The 15164-nt window shown below is 42.8% G+C and overlaps 1 protein-coding gene across 1 annotated transcript in view; it reads right to left on the reverse strand.

Moving 5' to 3' along the window:
- Nucleotides 1–15164, reverse strand: part of abca2 (ATP-binding cassette, sub-family A (ABC1), member 2) — a gene marked incomplete at both ends in the record, with an annotated part of 250124 nt that overhangs the window by 154760 nt on the left and 80200 nt on the right. Inside the window, 3 exon segments of the mRNA XM_084338063.1 lie at nt 11570–11734; nt 12212–12416; nt 13649–13799. Coding sequence (XP_084194189.1) covers nt 11570–11734; nt 12212–12416; nt 13649–13799 — 521 coding nt within the window.

Consider the following 15164-nt stretch of genomic DNA (forward strand, 5'->3'; position numbering starts at 1 on the left):
AGTGATTAACTGGTCCCTAACATTGTTGGATGTGATTTATCTTGAGATATCCACAGCGCGGGTGATTGGGGTAGGACAGGCTGGGATTGACCTATGGTTCGCAGCAGCTGAGAAGGTCAGGACCGCCGTGTGCGGCTGAGCGGGGTTGGGGTGCTTGTTTGGGGGAGTCCGGCGGTCTCGTGGGAGGGGGAGGAGGAAATGTCTTGTCTGTCTTGTCTTTTGTGATGTCTTGAATTTAACTAGGGATTTTATTGGGGGGCAGCTGTTTAGCTAGTTCTTCGCTATTTGGTCATCTATTAGATAGTACCCCTGGAATTTTGAATTTTGAATTTAAAATTTAAAAAGGTTGAACTCTGTTTTCTTTTCTTTTTGTCTTTATAATTTATAAATTGTTATATTCTGTATTATTATTGTTTTTGTTATTTTCCTGTGAAGTTCTGTGTATTGTGATTGTGATTAATGTGTTGTCTTGTTTCATGTAAGTAATAATAAAAAAATGTGATAAAAAAAAAGAGATCTACTGTTAATCCCCTCTCAACTCTCCAACGGTTCAAGAGCGCCATCTGGTGGCCGATCTGCGGATCGCCCAAACCGGAAACCGGAAACGGAAGCTGGTGCTCATTCCAATTCGGTCCGATCACTCGCTAATAGTCCCGGGACTCGAGCTCGACACAATGGATAGCAATCCGTTACCAATAACTCGATAAACAACATGATTTGGACGTATATACTATTATACAACCTGGAGATGGATCGCATATTTCAACATCCCATAATAGGAATATTTTTGTTCCACGCTCATCGCCCAACGCTACGAGGAAGGTACGGTGAGATTCAGCGTTTTTTTTACCGTGTTCGGTACAAACTGCTCTAATGATCATATCACCCACACTAGATGAATCATCGAACGTTGGCCACGGAATTATAAACGACCCCCCCCCCCCATCCGGTCAACATCAGATGATAAGTAGTAACTTCTAGAAGCACGTCCATTTGACATTTTCTATCTCGCGCAGATCGCTATCAAACTGTATTTGATCATCAATATAATGCATTTAGGGCTATAAATCACGTTCTGGAGAAAGCTGCAGAAAACGATAAAAACATATTTATACTTTAGACCATATTTTAGTATGAATGAAAAAGTTCAACGTTCCTACGTCCTGAACGATAGATAATTGACGTTGAATGGGCCATAGTAATGTCAATTTAGCAATACAATTTAAAAAGTTATAGCCCTGCAAAGAAGGGGAACTTCTAGACAAATAGAGCTGGCAGAGAGGGGTATAATGATGTACATAAGCCTGGCGAAGAAAGTGTTAAGCACCCCACACAGCCCAAATGGAATGAAGCATATTTTTTTTTAAAGATTATACTTTTTACTTTTGACTAACGGCAAATTTTGGCCAATCATAGTCGACCATCCAAATCCTTAGTCGGGGACAGCCCTATAGCGTACACAGCGGCGTTTCATCGTTTCACTGGAAGGTGTATGTCGTTGTAGGCCAAAACTTGTTCTTGATCGACTACTACCAACTGTTTCGCCTGTTTTATAGCAACACTACTATCACCCACATCTAAGAAGGGAGATCGCCCCTTGAACGGCCCTTCTAAGGTTTCTCTCCTCCACATTGCCTGTGGTGCATTTTTCCTATTGCTAGGTTTTAGTGAGATTTTCCTTACCTTTGCGTGGGGTATGTCTGGGAGTGTTGCATTCATTTATTTAAAATGTTGTGGAGTTCATGGTGTTTTTGTTTTGTTCTTGATTTATTGTGATGTATCTCCTTGACTTGTTTAAAGAAGACGTGTCCGGCCCATGGGGACATTAACGTGTTGTCGGGCCTTACAAATTTATTTGATTTGATCTACTACAAGACCAGGAGAAACTACCACTAGTAATTAGGCCCGGGAGGTATACCATCATTTACGGTATGAATGCACACAAAGTTACTGTATGCATTTGTTCCACAGAAAGAGTGCCACCACGGGCTATGCACGCCAAATTGGGATCACTCACTCTGGCGATCTTGTGTGACTATCTGGCAGGAACGTTTTGTGGGACAGCGGACAGACTAAGCGATGCCTTGAGCTGTATCTTCCTAAATCATCCTCAAACGCAATTTCAAGTTATTAACAACACAAAAAGCGGCCCGCTTGCTGCTAAAAAGCACGCCAGGATTGTTCATGGATCCGTGCTTCACCAGAGGCAGCTTGACTCTCCCACTTTTCCTTTGATATCTCTGTGTGTCAGTGATTAACACTAGCACAGCCATGGAGAAAATGCCACTAATTCCCGCCAGGAACGGGTCAGACGACCCGACAGCTTATATGAGAAATATGAGAAAAATAAACAGTGTAAACTATATAATTACCTCTGAATATAAAAATATAAGGTTTACCACAATGAAATGTAGGTTTGAGTGACAAAAAAAATAAAATATATATATATATATATATATATATATATATATATATATATATATATATATATATATATATATATATATATATATATAATAAAAAAATATTATAATATATATATATATATATATTTTTTTTTGGATGGAACAGCCACACATTGATGGGCAAAGAGCCACATCGCGAGCCACTGGTTGGCCACCCCTGCGCTAGATGCTTGCAAAGTGCTGTGACTTTGGTCTGTTCCAACGGCCCATATGTGGAATAACGTTCTAATAACATTTTAAGTCATTTTGAAATTTCAGAAACCGTGCCAGATAAAACGGGTACTTTTAGGAAAAGTCATTGAGTGACAGAGCTGGAGCTCGACCGAGTGACGAGGATACATTTATTGAAAATGCCTCGGGGTCATTTGACCCCTTGTCGGCTGTGCTTGTGAGGGCTGGCCTAGCACTGCGCGCTTCTCAGCGCCAATTACCATCACGCACCGGAGAGGTTTTTTGTGTGTTTCCTACAACACTGAAGAATTGTTGATTTGTTTGTTTACTGGACTCTGCCTCTTATTTTCTACGTGTTGGGACTAATGACATTCTCTGTTTCTTTTTCCCCACGAGTGGGATAGCATAAGAGCTGCAGAGCCGCAGATTCAACCCTGCTAAGGGGAGAGCTGCAGAGCCGCAGAGTCAACTCTGCTATGGGCAGTGCTGCAGAGCCGCAGAGTCAACTCTGCTAAGGGCAGTGCTGCAGAGCCGCAGAGTCAACTCTGCTAAGGGCAGTGCTGCAGAGCCGCAGAGCCTACTTGGCTAAAGGACATTCCCCTCAAATGGATTTACATTATTGTTGCACATTTCTGTTTTGTGAAGAATAAACACGCCCTTCGTTTTTGGCTAACTCTGAACTACCTGTCTGTGTCGTGCTGTTGGGGTTGCGTACAAACCATAACAGTGCTAGTGTTAAGGTGAGAATCTACTCGTGTTTCTTCAACTATATAGAGCAAGTTTATTTCCTGCATTACTGTACCTTTGTGTATTTCCCAGTCTGTGTTAGTAAAAACGAATTGATGAGCCGAGTTGCGCTTACTTACGTTGTCAGTGAACATTCGCGCGGTGGGTCTGGGTGGTTTCGTGCTTGTTAATATACGGTTGACGGTAATATTTTATATATATTTTATCCAATACATATAAATATTGCACTTTAATATTGCAAATTAATGACAAAGTAGCACGTTAAATCTGCACCACGACCATTTCATCTCTATTATAAATATATATATATATAAGTATATATGAGTATAAAAACCCAAACACTATACAGTATTAACACCCAGCTGGGCTCTGAGTCTACAAAGAGTTGCAGGGGAGCAAAGGTAGAACAGCAGAAGGGGGCGAGCCAGTGTCATTACTTTAATAGCTTGGAGGTAACCAGGGGTCAAATGGTCCAAAATCTCCCTTCATTGGCTGCCTGTGCAGTTTAGGATCAATTTTAAGATCCTGTCGTTTGCATATAAAGCAACACATGGTCTGCCCCCCCCCCACCTCACTGAGATCCTGCACCCCTGCACCCCATTACGGTCTCTGAGGTCTGCTGACCAGTCCCTCCTGGTTGTCCCCAAATCCAGGCTAAAGAACAGGGGGGACCCTGCGTTTGCGGTTGCAGCCCCCAAACTGTGGAACGAGTTGCCCCCCCCCCCCCCCCCCACATTAGGCTGGCCCCAACGCTCCCAGTGTTTAAGTCCCATCTTAAAACACATCTGTTCTCCCTAGCATTTAAAAAATGTACAGTCTGCTGCCGTAATTAGTTTGTAGTTATGTCTGCATTGTATTGTGTTTGTGTGTTTTCTTTACTATATTATTGATTGATTGTGAAGCACTTTGTTGTTTTTAAACATGCTATATAAATAAAGTTGGATTGGATTGGAAAATAATGATGGTTCTACTGGGGCTGATTGTGTGACAGAGAATGAAGGTGGTGCAACACTCTCTCCATTAACTAGATCAGTGCCGGCCATTTAACATTGAAAACCCCGTTGAGTGCCAGCATCCACTTCAATGATGGCATTAAAAACGCATAATCTATGTTTTAAATGATGGCTATGTGTCAAATCTGCCCGTCGCTTATCAATGACTTGTTTGCAGTCAACATTGTCGAAACGGATTGTTTTTTTTAATCGGTTCATATCCTTTTTATAGCATTTCGAAAAGCTATCACTTTCTCGAAAATTTTCGGAAGATAGAAAGATTCCCTCATAAACGGCATTTATTGGAATATTCTCGAATACACTAGACACGTTGTCATTTGTCGGCCTATTTATTAATCGTTTTCAAATAAACGCTAGATTATCGATAGTATATGTGTACTTATGCACGCTATAGAGGCGGGCTGAGAAATCGATTACCTCATTTCCTCAACATCACACACACACACACACACACACACACACACACACACACACACACACACACACACACACACACACACACACACACACACACACACACACACACACACACACACACACACACACACACACACACACACACACACACACACACACACACACACACACACACACACACACACACACACACACACACACACACACATACATACGGGACACACTGTTATCTCAGTGAATACAGCTCTGATTATCCTAAAACTGGTAACATAGACTCCTTACCTTAGATCAGATGTTCTCCAAAAAGATTATTCCAATTCCTGATCGCCATTCCAAATATCGATCGCGTTTATTGATTGATTATTGGCTGCTGTAAATATATATTCCACGCTGCTTTCCAACTCGCGATCACTTCCCTCATCATCAGATCCCTCGCCAGCATAATGGAGCCAGTTGGCCCCCCCCCCCACAGGGATCCAGCAGTATAATCGAATGGCCTGCAGTTACACAGGGATAGACGATAGGGGGCGGTATTTTCCCATCGGGGCTCCTAGAGGGGCTGCTGTACCTACGGGAGACTCTGTTGATGAAATATGAATTCAGATCGCTAATAAAAAAATAAAACGACAAATCGCGTCGTCGGCACTCAACGGGGGGCATGAAAAACCGACATAACACGTCGTCGGCACTCAGGTCACATGTTATAATTTTTTATCTTTTTTTATCACTTCTTCAGTGATTGTGCAGTACATACATATTGGCTCTCCGGTGGGTCTACTACTAACCCAAACTGAAATAAGACAACCCAGGCAGATGCATCGGCTTCAACAAGCTGTTCAGATTTGCCTCGCCATCATACGTCCATCGGGGATCATAGACAATGCGCATTCCTTGGCTCGTGTGCGCATGTGAAATAATGAGTATCATGTACAAAATGGCGGCTTGCTCGTAAACGTTCTTGTTTTCCACCAAGCGGTTTCTGACAACATTTTATGGGAGAAATAATGCAGGCTGGATCTCACCTCATATTTGATCTGCAACACCTAGTTTGACAGTTTGATCTGAATTTCACAAACGGGCGGTTCCGGAGCACAGAGTTGGGGAGCAGCCGCTCATTTGCATTTAAAGCTAAAGACACAGAAACAGCCTGTCGAGAACAGGACTGAAACAGAGGTATAGAGGCTGCTAGAATCAGAACAGGACTGAAACAGAGAGGTATAGAGGCTGCTAGAATGAGAACAGGACTGAAACAGAGAGGTATAGAGGCTGCTAGGATGAGAACAGGACTGAAACAGAGAGGTATAGAGGCTGCTAGAATGAGAACAGGACTGAAACAGAGGTATAGATGCTGCTATAATGAGAACAGGACTGAAACAGAGAGGTATAGAGGCTGCTAGAATGAGAACAGGACTGAAACAGAGGTATAGAGGCTGCTAGAATGAGAACAGGACTGAAACAGAGAGGTATAGAGGCTGCTAGAATGAGAGCAGGACTGAAACAGAGAGGTATAGAGGCTGCTAGAATGAGAACAGGACTGAAACAGAGAGGTATAGAGGCTGCTAGAATGAGAGCAGGACTGAAACAGAGGTATAGAGGCTGCTAGAATGAGAACAGGACTGAAACAGAGGTATATAGACTGCTAGAATGAGAGCAGGACTGAAACAGAGAGGTATAGAGGCTGCTAGAATGACAACAGGACTGAAACAGAGAGGTATAGATGCTGCTAGAATGAGAACAGGACTGAAACAGAGAGGTATAGAGGCTGCTAGAATGAGAACAGGACTGAAACAGAGAGGTATAGAGGCTGCTAGAATGAGAACAGGACTGAAACAGAGGTATAGATGCTGCTATAATGAGAACAGGACTGAAACAGAGAGGTATAGAGGCTGCTAGAATGAGAACAGGACTGAAACAGAGGTATAGAGGCTGCTAGAATGAGAACAGGACTGAAACAGAGAGGTATAGAGGCTGTTAGAATGAGAACAGGACTGAAACAGAGAGGTATAGAGGCTGCTAGAAGGAGAGCAGGACTGAAACAGAGAGGTATAGAGGCTGCTAGAATGAGAACAGGACTGAAACAGAGAGGTATAGAGGCTGCTAGAATGAGAACAGGACTGAAACAGAGAGGTATAGAGGCTGCTAGAATCAGAACAGGACTGAAACAGAGAGGTATAGAGGCTGCTATAATGAGAACAGGACTGAAACAGAGAGGTATAGAGGCTGCTAGGATGAGAACAGGACTGAAACAGAGAGGTATAGAGGCTGCTAGAATGAGAACAGGACTGAAACAGAGGTATAGATGCTGCTATAATGAGAACAGGACTGAAACAGAGAGGTATAGAGGCTGCTAGAATGAGAACAGGACTGAAACAGAGAGGTATAGAGGCTGCTAGAATGAGAACAGGACTGAAACAGAGAGGTATAGAGGCTGCTAGAATGAGAACAGGACTGAAACAGAGGTATAGAGGCTGCTAGAATGAGAACAGGACTGAAACAGAGAGGTATAGAGGCTGCTAGAATGAGAGCAGGACTGAAACAGAGAGGTATAGAGGCTGCTAGAATGAGAACAGGACTGAAACAGAGAGGTATAGAGGCTGCTAGAATGAGAACAGGACTGAAACAGAGGTATAGATGCTCCTAGGATGAGAACAGGACTGAAACAGAGAGGTATAGATGCTGCTAGAATGAGAACAGGACTGAAACAGAGAGGTATAGAGGCTGCTAGAATGAGAACAGGACTGAAACAGAGGTATAGAGGCTGCTAGAATGAGAACAGGACTGAAACAGAGAGGTATAGAGGCTGCTAGAATGAGAGCAGGACTGAAACAGAGAGGTATAGAGGCTGCTAGAATGACAACAGGACTGAAACAGAGAGGTATAGATGCTGCTAGAATGAGAACAGGACTGAAACAGAGAGGTATAGAGGCTGCTAGAATGAGAACAGGACTGAAACAGAGAGGTATAGAGGCTGCTAGAATGAGAACAGGACTGAAACAGAGGTATAGATGCTGCTAGGATGAGAACAGGACTGAAACAGAGAGGTATAGATGCTGCTAGAATGAGAACAGGACTGAAACAGAGGTATAGAGGCTGCTAGAATGAGAACAGGACTGACACAGAGAAGTATACAGGCTGCTAGAATGAGAACAGGACTGAAACAGAGAGGTATAGAGGCTGTTAGAATGAGAACAGGACTGAAACAGAGAGGTATAGAGGCTGCTAGAATGAGAACAGGACTGAAACAGAGAGGTATAGAGGCTGCTAGGATGAGAACAGGACTGAAACAGAGAGGTATAGATGCTGCTAGAATGAGAACAGGACTGAAACAGAGAGGTATAGAGGCTGCTAGAATGAGAACAGGACTGAAACAGAGAGGTATAGAGGCTGCTAGAATGAGAACAGGACTGAAACAGAGAGGTATAGAGGCTGCTAGAATGAGAACAGGACTGAAACAGAGAGGTATAGAGGCTGCTAGAATGAGAACAGGACTGAAACAGAGAGGTATAGAGGCTGCTAGAATGAGAACAGGACTGAAACAGAGGGGTATAGAGGCTGCTAGAATGAGAGCAGGACTGAAACAGAGAGGTATAGAGGCTGCTATAATGAGAACAGGACTGAAACAGAGAGGTATAGAGGCTGCTAGAATGAGAACAGGACTGAAACAGAGAGGTATAGAGGCTGCTAGAATGAGAACAGGACTGAAACAGAGGTATAGAGGCTGCTAGAATGAGAACAGGACTGAAACAGAGAGGTATAGAGGCTGCTAGAATGAGAACAGGACTGAAACAGAGGTATAGAGGCTGCTAGAATGAGAACAGGACTGAAACAGAGGTATGGAGGCTGCTAGAATGAGAACAGTACTGAAACAGAGGTATAGAGGCTGCTAGAATGAGAACAGGACTGAAACAGAGGGGTATAGAGGCTGCTAGAATGAGAACAGGACTGAAACAGAGAGGTATAGAATGAGAACAGGACTGAAACAGAGGTATAGAGGCTGCTAGAATGAGAACAGGACTGAAACAGAGAGGTATAGAGGCTGCTAGAATGAGAACAGGACTGAAACAGATGGGTATGGAGGCTGCTAGAATGAGAACAGGACTGAAACAGAGAGGTATAGAATGAGAACAGGACTGAAACAGAGGGGTATAGAGGCTACTAGAATGAGAACAGGACTGAAACAGAGAGGTATAGAGGCTGCTAGAATGAGAACAGGACTGAAACAGAGAGGTATAGAGGCTGCTAGAATGAGAGCAGGACTGAAACAGAGGTATAGAGGCTGCTAGAATGAGAACAGGACTGAAACAGAGAGGTATAGAGGCTGCTAGAATGAGAACAGGACTGAAACAGAGAGGTATAGAGGCTGCTAGAATGAGAACAGGACTGAAACAGAGAGGTATAGAGGCTGCTAGAATGAGAACAGGACTGAAACAGAGGTATAGATGCTGCTAGAATGAGAACAGGACTGAAACAGAGGTATAGAGGCTGCTAGAATGAGAACAGGACTGAAACAGAGAGGTATAGAGGCTGCTAGAATGAGAACAGGACTGAAACAGAGAGGTATAGAGGCTGCTAGAATGAGAACAGGACTGAAACAGAGAGGTATAGAGGCTACTAGAATGAGAACAGGACTGAAACAGAGGGGTATAGAGGCTGCTAGAATGAGAACAGGACTGAAACAGAGAGGTATAGAGGCTGCTAGAATGAGAACAGGACTGAAACAGAGAGAGGTATAGAGGCTGCTAGGATGAGAACAGGACTGAAACAGAGGTATAGAAGCTGCTAGAATGAGAACAGGACTGAAACAGAGAGGTATAGAGGCTACTAGAATGAGAACAGGACTGAAACAGAGAGGTATAGAGGCTGCTAGAATGAGAACAGGACTGAAACAGAGAGGTACAGAGGCTGCTATAATGAGAACAGGACTGAAACAGAGAGGTATAGAGGCTGCTAGAATGAGAACAGGACTGAAACAGAGAGGTATAGAGGCTGCTAGAATGAGAACAGGACTGAAACAGAGGTATAGAGGCTGCTAGAATGAGAACAGGACTGAAACAGAGAGGTATAGAGGCTGCTAGAATGAGAACAGGACTGAAACAGATGGGTATGGAGGCTGCTAGAATGAGAACAGGACTGAAACAGAGAGGTATAGAATGAGAACAGGACTGAAACAGAGGGGTATAGAGGCTACTAGAATGAGAACAGGACTGAAACAGAGAGGTATAGAGGCTGCTAGAATGAGAACAGGACTGAAACAGAGAGGTATAGAGGCTGCTAGAATGAGAGCAGGACTGAAACAGAGGTATAGAGGCTGCTAGAATGAGAACAGGACTGAAACAGAGAGGTATAGAGGCTGCTAGAATGAGAACAGGACTGAAACAGAGAGGTATAGAGGCTGCTAGAATGAGAACAGGACTGAAACAGAGAGGTATAGAGGCTGCTAGAATGAGAACAGGACTGAAACAGAGGTATAGATGCTGCTAGAATGAGAACAGGACTGAAACAGAGGTATAGAGGCTGCTAGAATGAGAACAGGACTGAAACAGAGAGGTATAGAGGCTGCTAGAATGAGAACAGGACTGAAACAGAGAGGTATAGAGGCTGCTAGAATGAGAACAGGACTGAAACAGAGAGGTATAGAGGCTACTAGAATGAGAACAGGACTGAAACAGAGGGGTATAGAGGCTGCTAGAATGAGAACAGGACTGAAACAGAGAGGTATAGAGGCTGCTAGAATGAGAACAGGACTGAAACAGAGAGAGGTATAGAGGCTGCTAGGATGAGAACAGGACTGAAACAGAGGTATAGAAGCTGCTAGAATGAGAACAGGACTGAAACAGAGAGGTATAGAGGCTGCTAGAATGAGAACAGGACTGAAACAGAGAGGTATAGAGGCTGCTAGAATGAGAACAGGACTGAAACAGAGGGGTATAGAGGCTGATAGAATGAGAACAGGACTGAAACAGAGAGGTACAGAGGCTGCTATAATGAGAACAGGACTGAAACAGAGAGGTATAGAGGCTGCTAGAATGAGAACAGGACTGAAACAGAGAGGTATAGAGGCTGCTAGAATGAGAACAGGACTGAAACAGAGGTATAGAGGCTGCTAGAATGAGAACAGGACTGAAACAGAGAGGTATAGAGGCTGCTAGAATGAGAACAGGACTGAAACAGAGGGGTATAGAGGCTGCTAGAATGAGAACAGGACTGAAACAGAGGTATAGAGGCTGCTAGAATGAGAACAGGACTGAAACAGAGGTATAGAGGCTGATAGAATGAGAACAGGACTGAAACAGAGGTATAGATGCTGCTAGAATGAAAACAGGACTGAAACAGAGGGGTATAGAGGCTGCTAGAATGAGAACAGGACTGAAACAGATGGGTATAGAGGCTGCTAGAATGAGAACAGGACTGAAACAGAGGTATAGAGGCTGCTAGAATGAGAACAGGACAGAAACAGAGAGGTATAGAGGCTGCTAGAATGAGAACAGGACTGAAACAGAGAGGTATAGAGGCTGCTAGAATGAGAACAGGACTGAAACAGAGAGGTATAGAGGCTGCTAGAATGAGAACAGGACTGAAACAGAGGTATAGAAGCTGCTAGAATGAGAACAGGACTGAAACAGAGAGGTATAGAGGCTGCTAGAATGAGAACACGACTGAAACAGAGAGGTATAGAGGCTACTAGAATGTATATGGCCCATGCTAATGAGAACTAAAGTATGTCCTGCTGTAACGAGGACCGTCATCAGAACCTACCGGACCGTCTGTGTTCCATGGCACAGGCCTGGTCCTCCTCCATCACACTCAACCGGGCGGCACCGCCCCCGCACCACGGCCAATCCCACGTCTCCACGCGGCCACTGCCCAGCCAATAAGACTTCTGGAGGGGGAAGTACCAAGGACGGGGCAGCCCGTACATACCTGGGGGGGGGGGATAGGGATGAAGACATTTCATATTACCTATTACTATATTTACTAGGGATGTTCAATATTGGCTTTTTTACCGATATCCGATATACCGATATCGTCCAACTCTTAATTTCCGATACCGATATCAACCGATACCGATATATGCACGGTTTCCCCCCAAAAAAACGTAATAATTTCAGGTCATTAACATTACATATCTCTTGTCGTGGAATTAACACAACATTATGCATACTTTTGACAATAAATAAAATAAGAGTTTGTTCTTACTTGCTTGCCTGGGTAAATAAAGGTTAAATAAATGTAAAAAAAAAAGAAAAATGATTATTATAATTATTTTTTTTACAACAGATACCGATAATTTCCGATATTACATTTTAATGCCAATATCGGCCGATAATATCGGACATCCCTACCTATTACACAAAAAGAAAGATGCACAGCTCATTCAACACAGGAATACTTAGTTACCTGGATGTACGGCTTCTATATACCAGGTGAGCACGCCGTACACACTGGCGTCGATGATGAGCATCATCATGGAGAGGCCCAGGTTGAAGTCGTCGCCCTCTACAGGCGACTGGCTGATGGTACGCCACTGGATGCCCACTCCAGCCACCTCATACAGAGCGAAGTACTTGGAGCCCAGGCCGAAGGCTGTGGTGGACATCAGGGACTGGAGGAGACAGGTATCATCATCACCACTGCTGTTAACCGTTTCACTGCCACCCGGCAAAGGTTAACCCTTTCACTGCCACACTACAGAAGGTTAAGCCTTTACCATCACACTACAGACGGTTACTGTACTGTGATAGTAAAGGGTTAACCTTCTGTAGTGTGGTAGTGCAAGGGTTAATATCTTAGTATTGTGTCTTTAATAATAGTAATTATAATTCATTATTTAATTATAATATAATAAAAATGTATAATAGCTTTCAAGTTTAAAGTTAAAACATTTTCCAAATAGCTCAGGCAAGTGCAGTGCGAGGGGGAAAACATCACAGGATGAACTCGACTCGGAAAACAGATTACAGATTTACTTAACCCTTTCACTACCACACTACAGAAAGTTAACCTTTCACTACCACACTACAGACGGTTGTGGTTGTGAAAGGGTTAACCCCTTGTCATGTGGCAGTGGAAGGGTTAACCTTCTGTATTGTCGCAGTGAAAGGGTTAACCCTTTGTCGTGTGGCAGTGAAAGGGATAAACATGCATCTTTGTAGGACAATTTCCCCCGGAACCATCTCTTTAACAGCAGAGTGTGAGCTGTGAGTGTGAGGAACAGCATGGGTGGTGCTGAGGAACTTAACCCTTATCCCTTGAGAGTCCAAAGACCTGTTTGCACTCGTCGGCAGAGAACAAAAGGATTTATAATTTCTCCCAAATGCTCAGAAAGTACCTCTTTTCAGAAATCGGTAAAAATAGAAAAATGACATTTTCAAGTGCTTTGAGATGTTATATATCCTTACTTGCTAAACTTAATACGACTTGTAAATATGTTTAATTCTTGCTAGATGGTATGATTGTAATTATCTCCGTTTGCCAGAGAACTACATCGCGTCACGAAAGGCACATACACGCACGCACACACACAAACAGAGCGGCGTGTGCGCTGTGAAAGGGTGTTAAGAGTGTAGTTCTCTTATCAAATTGCTGAATTCACTGAATCCTTTCAAACCGCTGTGCTGCGACTTTGTAAGGATTTTACCAGAATGTTTCATAGGACATTGATTAAAAACTATCGCCCCGAATTTGACAATTGATGGCTTATTTTGAAGGTATGAACCTGTAGTTTCATATTATGTAAAAAAAGAAAACAGTGAAGATTCTTAGGGAGGAGCTCATGAGCTCAGACTCTAGAGGGTTTTCACTGCACGTGCACAAAGAGAAAACAGGGGGTCTTACTGCGATGCACTTCTCGAAGGCCGTGATCTTGTCGTGGGCCACCTCCTCCCGTATGGCCACGTACATGTAGGGCACATAGCTGAGGAAGTAGATGATGCCACCGCAGGCCGACGCCAACTTGGCCTTGGAGTAGATCACCGACACGAGGAAACTGAAGAACGGGGAACACTTTGTTCTCATCCAAATCATTCAGTATTTTGTACTTTGTCATCCATTTAACAAGCAGCGACACACTTGATCTTGCAAAAACACTGTCTATGCGGGAACCAAAAACCTTACAATCATGGTGTTGGAAGTACTAAACCCCACGCTGCTACCTGCCGTGTACTCAGGGGTGTAAAGTACTTGAGTAATTGTACTTCGTTACAATACTTAAGTACTGTTTCGGGGGATTTGTAGTTTACTTGTACTTTTACCCAATTACATTTCAAAGAAAAATTCTTTTTTTTACTCCTTACATTTAAAATGCAGACCTACAAAGTACAAATCTCGCAGGTCCAACTATTTTAATTAGTATATTTGTTTCTCTGGCCGAACTAACGTTAACGTTATTAATCCTGCGGATGCACAAAAAAATAGCCAATCAAATTCCCATCAATGGAAAATTAACCCGCCCATACCCATGCTGATTGGTCCTTGTGCAAGACTAGAAAGCGGGGATCTTTGATTAAACACCTGCTATCAGAAGAATAGACAGTCAAAAACACAGTTTTTACTTTAACTTTTTAGTACTTACTTACTTTTACTCAAGTGTGTTTTTAGCCAGATACTCTGACTTTTACTTGAGTACGATTTTGAGACGGTACCCATACTTTCACTTAAGTATAATTTCTGGGTACTTTTTACACCCGTGTGTACTAAAGCCCACGCCTCTACCTGCTGTGTAGTATATTTATTAGTAAAGAGATTTGCACTACAATTCATACCTCATTCCACCTTAAGTTTGTACCTCATTCATTTACATTTACATTTACATTTAGTCATTTAGCTGACGCTTTTATCAAAAGCAACTTACAAGTTCTGTACGACAAGTAATCAGGAAGGGCACAACTCAGCTGAGTAACAATGTTCATCAAAGTGTTGAGTGCTACAGTGTAGGTTAGTTTATTAGGACAAGTGCATGACAGTAAGGTTAGTTAGGGTTAGATATATATTAGGGCTGTCAGTTTATCGCGTTAATTAGATTAATTAATTACACAGCAAATTATCGCGTTATGAAAATTAACTCAAAATTAATTACAAAAAAAAAGTTTTTTTCTTTTTTTTTTATAATTTTTTTTTTATCTCATTCATTCCATAAGAACGTAGAATACACATTACAGACTTTTTTTTATATGGTCCATTTGCATGTTCTTGGTATCTGATTCTAGGGACATATATGGATCTCAGGGAATGTATTCCCAGTGTCAGAAATACTGTGTCTGTTACTAGGCTTGAGTAAATTGTAATGAACCAAATGAGAATATCAATAAATTATTTTTTTTATCTTTGACTGTGAATAACACTATGCTCAAAT

This window comes from Notolepis coatsorum, assembly GCF_963971535.1.
Source record: "Notolepis coatsorum genome assembly, chromosome: 1".
Lineage (NCBI taxonomy): Eukaryota > Metazoa > Chordata > Actinopteri > Aulopiformes > Paralepididae > Notolepis > Notolepis coatsorum.